General features: G+C 43.5%; 1 protein-coding gene and 1 pseudogene across 1 annotated transcript in view; one reads left to right on the forward strand and one right to left on the reverse strand.

The window, feature by feature from the left end:
• RTF1 (RTF1 homolog, Paf1/RNA polymerase II complex component) overlaps positions 1 to 12,309 on the forward strand; it is a 69,783-nt gene that overhangs the window by 48,618 nt on the left and 8,856 nt on the right. The window contains exons 5-8 of the mRNA XM_012462451.2: positions 1,311 to 1,425; positions 2,609 to 2,720; positions 9,364 to 9,499; positions 10,246 to 10,423. Of these exons, the coding sequence (XP_012317874.1) occupies positions 1,311 to 1,425; positions 2,609 to 2,720; positions 9,364 to 9,499; positions 10,246 to 10,423 (541 nt within the window). The remainder of the gene's footprint in view (positions 1 to 1,310; positions 1,426 to 2,608; positions 2,721 to 9,363; positions 9,500 to 10,245; positions 10,424 to 12,309) is intronic.
• On the reverse strand, positions 3,481 to 3,863 carry LOC105724109 (large ribosomal subunit protein eL39-like; annotated as a pseudogene).

Raw genomic sequence — 12,309 nt, forward strand, 5'->3', positions numbered from 1 at the left:
GTGCCTAGTTTTAGTTCTTTTGGATGTATATTTGAAAGTAGAATTTCTGGCTCATATGGTAACTCTTTCTAACTTTTTGAGAAACTGTAGCTGCACCATCTTAGATTCCCACCAGCAATAAGTGTTCTAATTTCTCTACATCTTCACTAACACTTTAACACTTGGCATTTTCCTTTTTTTTTTTTTGGATACAGGGTCTCACTCTGTCACCCAGGCTGGAGTTCAGTGGTATGAACAATTTCCTGGGCTCAAGCAGTTCTCCCACCTCAGTCTGCCAAGTAGCTGGGACTACAAGCATGCAGCACCACACCTGGCCAATTTTTAAAATTTTCGTAGAGACAGGGTCTCACCATGTTGTCCAGGCTGGTCTCCAACTCCTGGGCTCAAGTGATCCTCTCGCCTTGGCCTCCCAAAGTGCTGGAATTACAGGTGTAAGCCACCATGCTTGGCCTCCCTTTTTGTGGTAATAGCTATCCTGGGGATTGCGAAGTGGTCTTTCATTGTGTTTTGTTGTTTTTTGTTTTAGTTTTTGTCTTTTTGAGAGTGAATCTCACTCTGTCACCAGGCTAGAGTGCAGTGTGACAGATGAGTACAGCAGTATCCTATATATATTCTCTCTCTCTCTCTCTTTTTTTTTTGAAATGGAGTCTCTCTCTTTTGCCAGGCTGGAGTGCAGTGGCACGATCTCGGCTCACTGCAACCTCCGCCTCCCAGGTTCAAGCGATTCTCCTGCCTCAGCCTTCCGAGTAGCTGGGATTACAGGCACACGCCACCATACCCAGCTAATTTCTCTATTTTTAGTAGAGACGAGGTTTCACCATGTTGGCCAGAATGGTCTCTATCTCTTAACCTGGTGATCCACATGCCTTGGCCTCTAAAGTGCTGAGATTACAGGCATGAGCCACCGTGCCTGGCCCATGTTCTCTCATTTATTTTTATTATTATTATTATTATTTTTAAATAGAGATGAGGTTTCACCATGTTGGTCAGGCTGGTCTCGAACTCCTGACCTCGTGATCCACCCACCTCGGCCTCGTGATCTCATGCTGGGATTACAGGCATGAGCCACCCCGCCTGGCCGTTCTCTCGTTTAAAATATATTCCAACTTAATGCATTAAATGTTTTATATTTTATTGTAATTAACATATCAAATTTTTTAATGTACTTATAATAAGGTACATCAGAGTTTCTTGCAGGAAAGCCAAAATATCTATTAGGTCCTTTCCCTTAGTTCTTTTCTCCTATCTAGTAGAAATTAGTTTTTACATACATTTCATTGCTACTTAAAAACCAAGTATCTTTTAACCAGATTTGAAATCAAGAAAAAGCTAAAAACAGCCAAAAAGAAAGAAAAGAAAGAAAAGAAGAAAAAGCAAGAAGAGGAGCAAGAAAAGAAAAAGCTGACACAGATTCAAGAATCTCAGGTAGGAGATTCAGTTTTCCTCTTTGTCCAAAGAATAAACCTCTGAGAGAGAGAGAAGTGTGTGTTTACATTAATCAGCTTAAGTTTATTAGTACAAGACTTGTGACATTGTTTCATTAATCTCTAGACATATCTTAGTGTTTCACCATCAGCTGTAGTGTTTAACTCCTTAGCACTTTTTCCTTTCTTTTCCTTTTCTTTCTTTTTCCCTTTCCTTCTGTTTCTTTGCCTCCTATTTTCCTTGTCTCCTTTCTTTCCTTTCTTCCTTTTCTTCCTTCCTTCCTTTTTTCCTTTCATAGACAGGGTCTCACAATGTTGCCCAGGTTGGAGTACAGTGGCTATTCACTGGCATAATCATAACACACTGTAGCCTCAGACTCCTACTCTCAAGCAATCCTCCTGAGTGGCTGGGACTACAGGCATATGCCACTGCCCGGCTTTCACCGAAGTCTGCATTTAAAAAGCAGCCCTCAGCTGCAGTGACTCACATCTGTAATCCAAGCAGGCAGATCACTCAAGGCCAGGAATTTGAGACCAGTCTGGCCAACATTGTGAAACCCCATTTCTACTAAAAATACAAAAATTAGCCAGGCATCATGGCTTATGCCTTTAATCCCAGCTACTGGGGAGGCTGAGGCACAAGAATTGTTTGAACCTCAGAGGTGGAGGTTGCAGTGAGCTGAGATTGTGTGATGGCACTCCAGCCTGGGCAAAAGAGTGAGGCTCTATTTAAAACAAAAAAGCAGCCCACTAGTGATTGAGCATCCCTTATGGAAAAGTTGGTAAACAACCTGTCCTAGGTAGCCAGATGCTTATGATATTTACTTAGATGTATGTCATCCTAGACTTGGTATAAATATATCTGGAAAAATAATCTCTGTGTTTATCATCTAAAACTTTTTTGATAATATCAACAAATACTAGCTATGTTCTAGCGTTCTCTTCCAGAAAGAGTTTATTCGGATAATTCTTGAACTTGATTTTAGGCATTTTAGACAGGGCTTCTTTACTGCTGTATCCTCTTTGTCCACAAGAGGATGCTCTCTCTCCTTACACTACAAGCTCTAAGTTTCTGCAGCCCATATAGATTGATGTTGGAGGACTAAATGAATTAAGTGTTGGATTTAGAGAATCTTATCAACTGTTGGTAAAAAGGGCCATCCTGTATATCCTTTCCTTCCTAGGTAACATCCCACAGCAAGGAACGGCGTTCCAAGCGGGATGAGAAACTAGATAAGAAATCTCAAGCCATGGAGGAGCTAAAAGCAGAGCGAGAAAAACGAAAGAACAGAACAGGTAAGTGGGGAAAATGTAATGGCTACTTTGTGTCTTTGATCATATGATTTGACTTCTTGGTGTCTTTGTTTTTTTTTCTGAGATGGAGTCTCACTCTGTTGTCGAGGCTGGAGTACGGTGGCACCATCTCGACTCATTGCAACCTCCGCCTCCTGGGTTCAAGCGATTCTTCTGCCTCAGCCTCCTGAGTAGCTGGGACTACAGGCACATGCCACCATGCTCGGCTAATTTTTGTATTTTTTGTAATTTTTTTTTTTTTTTAAGATGGGGTTTCACCATGTTGGTCAGGCTGGTCTTGAACTCCCGACCTCAGGTGATCCGCCCGCCTTAGCCTCCAAAGTGCTTGGATTACAAGCATGAGCCACCACGCCTGGCCTAATTTTTGTATCTTTAGTAGAGATTTGGAGTTTCACCATATTGGCTAGGCTGGTCTTGAACTGACCTCATGCTCTGCCCGCCTCAGCCTCCCAAAGTACTGGTATTATAGGCGTTAGCCACCGCGCCCAGCATTTTTTTTTTTTTTTTTTTTTTCAATGAGACGGAGTTTCACACTGTCACCCGGACTGGAGTGCAATGGTGTGATCTCGGCTCATTGCAACCTCTGACTCCTGGGTTTATGTGATTTTCCTGCCTGAGCCTCCCCAAGTAGCAGGGATTACAGGAGCACACCATCACAACTGGCTAGTTTTTTGTATTTTTTTTTTTTGAAAGGTCTCACATATTTATTACTGAACCCAGGCAACCAAAGCCTTCATTTTTTTTTTTTTTAACATGAATAATGGAAGCACTGTGGGTTGTACTAACTAATACCTTCATAACAGATCCAGAGAGGAAACTGTTCAAACTTCTCCAGATAGCGGTGACATTTTTCAGCTTGATTTGGTAACACGATTGTGACCTTCAGACAGCATAAATATGTGTGCCATCGCATGTGTAATTTCTTATAGACCCAGCTTGGTTCTTCTCCAATGTCTCCTTTTGGAGTTGTACCTGATTTTATTACCAGTTTTCATCTGAATCCACTAGGGAATGGGGCGATTCTGTTTTTGTTTCTTGGCCAGGAATCGCTTAATCCTGAAAGTCTTGTGAGAAGACATGGCGAGAAATGGAGTAAAGCACACACCACGATGGTGGACAAAGGAAGAGAGCAATTTTTTGTATTTTCAGTAGAGATGGGGTTTCACTATGTTGGCCAGACTGGTCTCAAACTCCTGACCTCATGATCCACCCACCTTGGCTTCCCAAAGTGCTGGGATTACAGGCATGAGCCACTGTATTTGGCCCCTTGTGTCCTTTTTTTTTTTTTTTTTAAGACGAGGTTTCACCATGTTGTTCAGGCTGGTCTTGAACTCCTGACCTCAGGTGATTCTCCCACCTTGGCCTCCAAAGTGCTTGGATTACAGGCGTGAGCCAGCTCGCCTGGCCCCTTGTGTCGCCCGGCCCCTTTTATATGAGAAAGGCCTAAAAAGAGGGGAAATAAAAATTTCCCCTCTTTTTAGGTCTTTCTCATATAAAATTCCAGTATATACCAAGAATAATATAATAAACATCCACCCATTATCCAGCCTCAGCAGTCAGCTCATGGCCAATCTTGTTAAATCTATAATCCTTTCATCAGATTATTTTAAAGCAAATACCAGCATCATTATATTTTAACTATAAATATTTCTTTTTTTTTTTTTTTTGAGATGGAGTCTCTGTCGCCCAGGCTAGAGTGCAGTGGTGCAATATCAGCTCACTGCAACCTCTGCTGCCCAGGTTCAATCTTTCCCCTGCCTCAACCTCCCGAGTAGCTGGGCCACCACGCCAAGCTGATTTTTTTTTTGTAGTTTTTAGTAGAGATGGGGTTTCACCATTTTGGCCAGGCTGGTTTTGAACTCCTGACCTCATGATCCACCCACCTTGGCCTCCCAAAGTGCTGGTATTACAGGCGTGAGCCACCGGCACCTGGCCAACAATAAATATTTCAATATGTTTCTCAAAAATATAAGTCCTTTTCTTTTAAACCTAGCTATAATACCATTATCACCCCTAAAAATAATAATTCTTTATCAAATAACTAGTCGATGTTCAAATTTTTCTATTTGGGTTATAATTTAAAAAACAATAATTGGATCACTTGACTCAGGATCTTAAAGTCCATACATTGTGATTTGTTAATATGTCCCTTAAGTCATTTAATCTGTTTTTTCCCCCATCTCTTTTTGCCCTGCCTTGCGGCTTATTTGCTGAAGAAACTGGGTCATTCGTCTTCTGGTTTCTCACAATGCTGACTGCATCTCATTGTTGTTGCTGAATGTGTTTCTGGTCCCTTGAGTTTCCTATAAATTGGTAGTTAGAGCTACAGAATTGGTCAGATTTGGGTTTGTTCTGTTGTTGTCGTTGTTGCTTGTTCTTGGGGAAGGCTGATTTTTAGGTAGTGGTATATATTTCCATCAGGAGACACATATCTGATTGTCTGTCAGTTTGTGATGTTAACAATCCTATCAGTTAGCTCTTACCACAATAATGTGAAGTGACAAACCAACCCCTGTTCCTATTCATGCGTCTGAAGTTCAACTGCATTTCAGCGGCCTGATAGCATGAATTCAGCTGGAATTATCTCCAAGCTGCAGGTGGCAGCCAGGTCTGTTCTACCTCTCTCTTGCTCCCTGGGCCAGTAAACCCCGGGCACTTTTACATGGTGATGACAGAAGTATAAAAGGAGCAAGCAAAGTCACATGTGCCTCTTAAGGCCTAGACTTGGAGTTGACATGGTGTCACTATGGGGCCAGGAAGAATGACTAAGGCACATAGCAAAGGGCATGGGTATAGAGAGGGGTGAAGAATTAGAAAGGATAACATGGCACCTGGTCGCAGTGGGTCACGCCTGTAATCCTAACACTTTGGGAGGCTGAGGCAGGAGGATCACCTGAGGTAAGGAGTTTTAGACTACCAGCCTGGCAAACATGGTGAAACCCCATCCTACAAAAAATACAAAAATCAGCCAGGTGTGGTGGCACTAGCCTGTAATCCCAGCTCCTTGGGCAGCTGACTCAGGACAATCCCTTGAACCTGGGAGCCAGAGGTTGCAGTGAGCCGAGATTGTGCCACCGGACTCCAGCCTGGGCAACAGAGTGAGACTCTGTCTCAAAAAAAAAAAAAGGATAATATAGGGCTGAGTGTAGCAGCTCACGCTTGTAATTCCAGTGCTTCGGAAGGCCGAGGCATGAGGATTACTTGAGGCCAGGAGTTTCAGACCGGCCTGGCCAATATGGTGTAACCCCATCTCTACTAAAAATACAAATATTAGCCAGGCCGTGCACAGTGGCTCACACCTGTAATCCCAGCACTTTGGGAGGCCAAGGCAGGTGGATCACTTGAGGCTAGGGGTTCAAGACCATCCTGGCCAACATAGTGAAAGCCTATCTCTACTAAAAATACAAAAATTATCCAGGCCTGGTGGCACATGCCTGTAATCCCAGATACTTCTGGGGCTGAGACATGAGAATCTCTTGAACCCAGGAGGTAGAGGTTGCAGGGAGCCTTGATTGGACCACTGCACTCCAGCCTGGGAGACAGAGCAAGACTCTGTCTCAAAAAAAGAAAGAAAGAAAGAAAGAAATAATAATGTGTTCTATCATAGCCATTGATAGTCATTACCTAGATAATTTAATTCATTAGGAATTGCAAAGTGGTGATATTTCTAATTTATCATTCTTTCTTCATTCATTATCTAGCCTGCTTCTATAAAGAGAAACTTCTAATCAGCTATTTAGTTACCCCCCAGGCACATTTTGAATAGGAAAGGCAAGATAAATGCTTGATTCATTTTCCTTTTATTTACCAGTTTTCAAAAGAATGAGATAATTCCTGGAAGGGTACAGTGACTCACATGTGTAATTTAAGACCAGCCTGGGCAACATAGTAAGATCCTGTCTCTGCAGTATTTTAAAACAGAGAAAGACAGTTCTTAGCAACTTCCAAAGATGATTGATGAGTTTTATTTATTTTAAATATCCTTGTGAACACATGGATTTTAACATACTTTATGTGTTTTAATCCATTGCTCCCTCCCTCCCTTCCTTCCTTCGTTCCTTCCTTTTCTTTCTGTCTCTCTCTCTGTCTTTTTTTTTTTTTTTTTTTTTTTTTTTTTTGAGACAGGATCACTCGGTCACTCAGTCTGGAGTGCAGTGGCATGATTGTGCCTCAACCTTTCAAGTCTAGGCCTTAAGAGGCATGTGTGTCTTGCAACCTTCACCTCCCATGTTCAAAGGATTCTCCCACCTTAGCCTCCTGAGTAGCTGAGACTACAGGCGTGCACCACTGTACCTGGCTAATTTTTTTTTTTTGATTTTTTTTTTAAATTTTATTTTTATTTTTTTGAGATGGAGTCTCACACTGTCGCCCGGGCTGGAGTGCAGTGGCACAATCTCAGCTCACTGCAACCTCTGCCTCCCGGGTTCACTCGATTCTCCTGCCTCAGCCTCCCGCGTAGCTGGGATTATGGGTGCACACCACCACACCCAGCTAATTTTTTGTATTTTTAGTAGAGACAGGATTTCACTGTGTTGTCCAGACTGGCCTCAAACTCTTGACCTTGTGATCATCCCACCTTGGCCTCCCAAAGTGCTGGGATTGCAGGCATGAGCCACTGCACCTGGCCTTTTTTTTTGTATTTTTAGTAGAGCTGGAGTTTCACCATGTTGGCCAGGCTGGTCTTGAACTCGTGGCCTTAAATGGTCTGCCTGCCTTGGACTCCCAAAGTGCTGAGATTACAGACGTGAGCTACCACTCCCAGCCTAAAATTTTTTATATTATTGTTTTTTTCTTTTTAAAACATAAGTACACAGATTCACCTCCCATCTTAGATTAATGGTATAATGGTAGTACACTAGGCACACTTTTCTCTCTTTTTTTTTTTAGACAGAGTCTCATTCTGTTGCCCAGGCTGGAGTGGAGTGGTGCAATCTCCACTCACTGCAACCTCTGCCTCCCAGGTTCAAGCAATTCTCCTGTCTCAGCCTCTTGAGTAACTGGGATTACAGGCACCCACCACCACACCCAGCTAATTTTTTGTATTTTTGTTAGAGATGAGGTTTCGCCATGTTGATGAGGCTGGTATCGAACTTCTGACCCCAAGTGATCCACACCCCTCAGCCTCCCCAAGTGCTGGGATTACAGGCGTGAGCCACCATGCCTGGCCTATACACACTTTTCTCTCTACCTTGCTTTTTTCTTTCTTTCTTTCTTTTTTATTTCTTTTTTCTTTTCTTTTACCCAAATCAAAAGGATTTTCCCAGCACATCTACCTTGCTTTTTTCACTTAACAGTATATCTTAGACATCACTACTGAGTTTTTATAGAGAGCAGCCATCAGCAACAGGCTTTCTGTTTTTGTAAATGAAATTTCACTGGAAATTTCAATACCTATTTGTTTACATATTATCTATGACTGTTTTTTTTATAGCTACAATAGCAAAGCTGAGTAATTGAGGCAGTGACCATATGAATCACAAACCTAAAATATTTTCTTTCTGGCCCTTTAAAAAACATTTTCTGCCCAGACGAAAAAAACAAAAAGAAATATTTTCTGACTCAGGATGTACTGTTATGTTGTGTTCCTTTGTAGGGGGTGGTTAGTGCTCATTTTTTTTTTTTTTTGAGATGGGATCTCACTGTCACCGAGGCTGGAGGTTAATGGCTCAATCTCAGCTTACTGCAACCTCTGCCTCCCGGGCTCAAGCAGTTCTCCCACCTCAGCCTCCCAAATAGCTAGGACCACAGGTGCATGCCACTACTCCTGGCCAATTTTTTGTATTTTTGGTAGAGATGCAGATTCACCATGTTTCCCAGGCTAGTCTCAAACCCCTGAGCTCAAGTAATCTACCCACCTCGACCTCCTGAAGTGCAGGGATTACAGGCATGAGCCACTGTGCCTGGCCATATTCTTTTTTTTTTTTGACAGAGTCTCACTATCACCCAGACTGGAGTGCAGTGGCACAGTCTTGGCTCACTGCACTGCCTTCTGGGTTCAAGCAATTCTTGTGCCTTAGCCTGCCAAGTAGCTGGGATTACAGGTGACCGCCACTACACCTGGCCGGCTAATTTTTGTATTTTAGTAGAGACAGGTTTCACCATGTTGGCCAGGCTGGTCTCGAACTCCTGACCTCAAGTGATACGCCTGCCTCTCAAAGTGCTGGGATTACAGGCATAAGCCACCACACCCACTCCACGTTCCTTTTTTATAGCTGCATAGCAGTCCATTGGTAGATGTACCAGTGGTGATTCAGCCTCTCTCGTATTTGAAGTTTTCCTCAGAAGCCTCTGAAGTCATCATGAGTCTTTCCCCCTCTTTCCTCCCCAGAGTCAAGTGTCTTGAGTGCCATAAAAAAGAACTCTCAATAGTGTTGGTGACCCTTTCTGCCCACTTAGTATCAATCTTCCAGCCCTTTTTTCATCTATTAGGGCCTGATATTTGGCACCTGAATAATTTTAACTGTGTGGTTTAACTCATTTCTGTATATACCCCAAGTTAGCACCATCCAGTCTAGAGAGGACAGAGCTGTGTATTTGAGTCCTCTTCCATTTTCAGTTCTTTTTCAAGGATGAATTCATTTTCTTGTTGAGAAAACCTAGGTAAACATCTCTCCTTTCTTTCTAGCTGAGCTCCTTGCCAAAAAACAGCCATTAAAAACCAGTGAGGTCTACTCTGATGATGAAGAGGAGGAAGAGGATGACAAATCCAGTGAAAAGTCAGACCGCTCATCTCGAACGTCGTCATCTGATGAAGAAGAGGAGTAAGCTCTTGTACATTTTGGTCTAGTAGGCAGGATAGGTGGGGTTTTGAGGAGGAGCTTGGTGTAGTTTCAGAATCTCCATGTGTGGGCCACTAACTTTGACTTGGTTACCTTTGGTTTGCTGAACTGAGTTCCCCAGCACATCAGCCCACTTATTTATTTGTCTGCTAGCCTGCACGCCTGGACATTTCACTTGGGCCTGGAATTTCAAATTGGCCTGGAGCTTTCATTCTTTTTTTTTTTTTGAGATGGCATTTTGCTCTTGTTGCTGAGGCTGGAGTGCAATGGCACGAACTTAGCTCACCACAACCTCTGCCTCCCGGGTTCAAGCAGTTTTCCTGCCTCAGCCTCCTGAGTAGCTCAGATTACAGGCATATGCCACCATGCCTGGCTAATTTTGTATTTTTAGTAGAGACTGGGTTTTACCATGTTGGTCAAGCAGGTGTCGAACTCCTGACCTCAGGTGATCTGCCTGACTTGGCCTCCCAAAGTGCTGGGATTACAGGTGTTAGCCACCGTGCTTGGCCCATTTTCATACTCTGATGGGTTGTCTAAGATGGCAGCCTTATTTGAAGCAGCTCACACTTCTGGTCAGGAACAGGATTCTATTACAAGTCTTTCCTGGTGTTTCATTTGTTTCTCCACCTAGGCTAGTCATGTGTATTTTGGTTAAGTTTTGAGAAGTTGGTATGATTTTTCTGTTTTTATGATGAACATTTTTTCCAGTACCCCTTTGTTCCTCATAGGAAAGAAGAGATCCCTCCAAAATCCCAACCAGTTTCCTTACCTGAAGAATTGAATCGGGTTCGATTATCACGGCATAAGCTAGAACGTTGGTGTCACATGCCCTTTTTTGCCAAAACCGTCACAGGATGTTTTGTACGGATTGGCATTGGAAACCACAACAGCAAACCAGTTTACCGGGTTGGTATTTCTTCCCTTGGACAATTGTCTATGCTTTAAATACAATTAGTCTCAACTGAGGGCAGGAGCTACTGAAAAAATCTATCACTCTTCTGTCAGCATTTGATGGAAAGTAGACTCCAAGTGGGGTGCTTATAGAGCAGTGACAATTTGAGGTGCCTAGGAATCATTCATGACTTGTCGCCAGTAAGAGGACTTGGAGCTCAAGGGGCTGGTGGATTTGGATTTAGAATAATTTTCTATATCCCCACTTCAGTATAAAAGGGAGAAGGGAGTGTTCTTTGGGAGTTACATAATCTGAAGATTTGTTCATTTGAAAAATCAATGAAAAGTTTCCGTGTTGCATACCAAGTGACTTCTATGCCAGGGAATTGTATTGAGGTTAAAAAAAAACCCTCCAGCTTAATACAGGTTATTATGTAGGTTCCAGCACTGCTTCTGTGGTCTGGTTGGACTGGGCACAGTGGCTCACGCCTATAATACCAACACTTTGGGATTTATTTATTTTTTTTTATTTTGGAGACAGAGTCTCGCCCTGTTGCCCAGACTGGAGTATAGTGGCATGATCTCAGCTCACTACAGCCTCCACCTCCTGGGTTCAAGTGATTCTCATGCCTTAGCCTCCGAGTAGCTGGGACTGCAGGCACGCACCACCACGCCTGGCTAATTTTTGTATTTTTTGTAGAGATGGGACTTCACCATGTTAGCCAGGCTGGTCTTGAACTCCAAACCTCAAGTGATCTGCCTGCCTCAACCTCCCAAAGTGCTGGGATTATAAGTGTGAGCCACCATGCCTGACCACTTTGGGATTATTATTATTATTATTATTTTTTGAGGCAGAGTTTCAGTGTTGTTATCCAGACTGGAGTGCAATGGTGCAATCTCGGCTCACTGCAACCTCCGCCTCCCGGGTTCAGGCAATTCTCCTGCCTCAGCCTCCCGAGTAGCTGGGATTACAGGCGCGAACCACCATGCCCAGCTAATTTTTGTATTTTTAGTAGAGACGGGGTTTCACCTTGCTGACCAGGATGGTCTCGATCTCTTGACCTCGTGATCCACCCGCCTTGGCCTCCCAAAGTGCTGGGATTATAGATGTGAGCCACTGCGCCCGGCCCACTTTGGGATTTTTAAAAAATTGTTTGTAGAAACAGTCTATGTTGCTCAGGCTGGTCTCAAACTCTGGGCCTCAAGTGATGCTCTGGCCTCAGCCTCCTAAAGTGCTCGGTTTTTTTTTTGAGACAGGATCTTAACCATGTTGCCCAGGCTGATCTTGAACTCCTGGACTCAAGCAGTCCTCCTGCCTCAGCCTTCCAAGGTGCTGGGATTGCAGGCGTGAGCCACTGCGCCCAGCCTGTTTGAGATAGGGTCTTGATCTGTTGCCCAGGCAGGCTGGCATGCAGCTGTGTGATCATAGCTCACTGCAACCTTGAACTCCTGGACTCAAACGATCCTCCTACCCTAGCCTCTTGAGTAACTAGGACTATAGGTACACACGACTATGCCCAGCTAATTTTTTTTTTTTGATAGAGAGTGGGTCTCTCTGTATTGCCCAGGTTGGTGTCAAATTCCTGCCTTCAAGTAATCCTCCTACCTCAGCCTCGCAAAATGTTGGGATTACAGGCATGAGCCACGGCGCCTAGCCTGGTTTGTTTTTGTTTTGTTTTATTTTGAGTTGTCTGGTTTTTACATGTGTTATCTCCTTGTTTCAGGACCTGCAGCCATACAAGCTTGGCAACAGACACTGACCTACATGGTCTTCACATTTGATTGATAAAAATCAACTGGTGAAATCCCAAATATATCCCTCATAAATTAGAATTAGTTGGAGGAAAAGCTTCCAGTGGGCTCCCCAGGCTCCTCTTCTGCTGGCACTTGCTCCTCCTGGG

This window comes from Aotus nancymaae, unplaced genomic scaffold, assembly GCF_030222135.1.
Source record: "Aotus nancymaae isolate 86718 unplaced genomic scaffold, 86718_ANA_hifiasm-v0.15.2.pri h1tg000011l, whole genome shotgun sequence".
Classification (NCBI taxonomy): Eukaryota; Metazoa; Chordata; class Mammalia; order Primates; family Aotidae; genus Aotus; species Aotus nancymaae.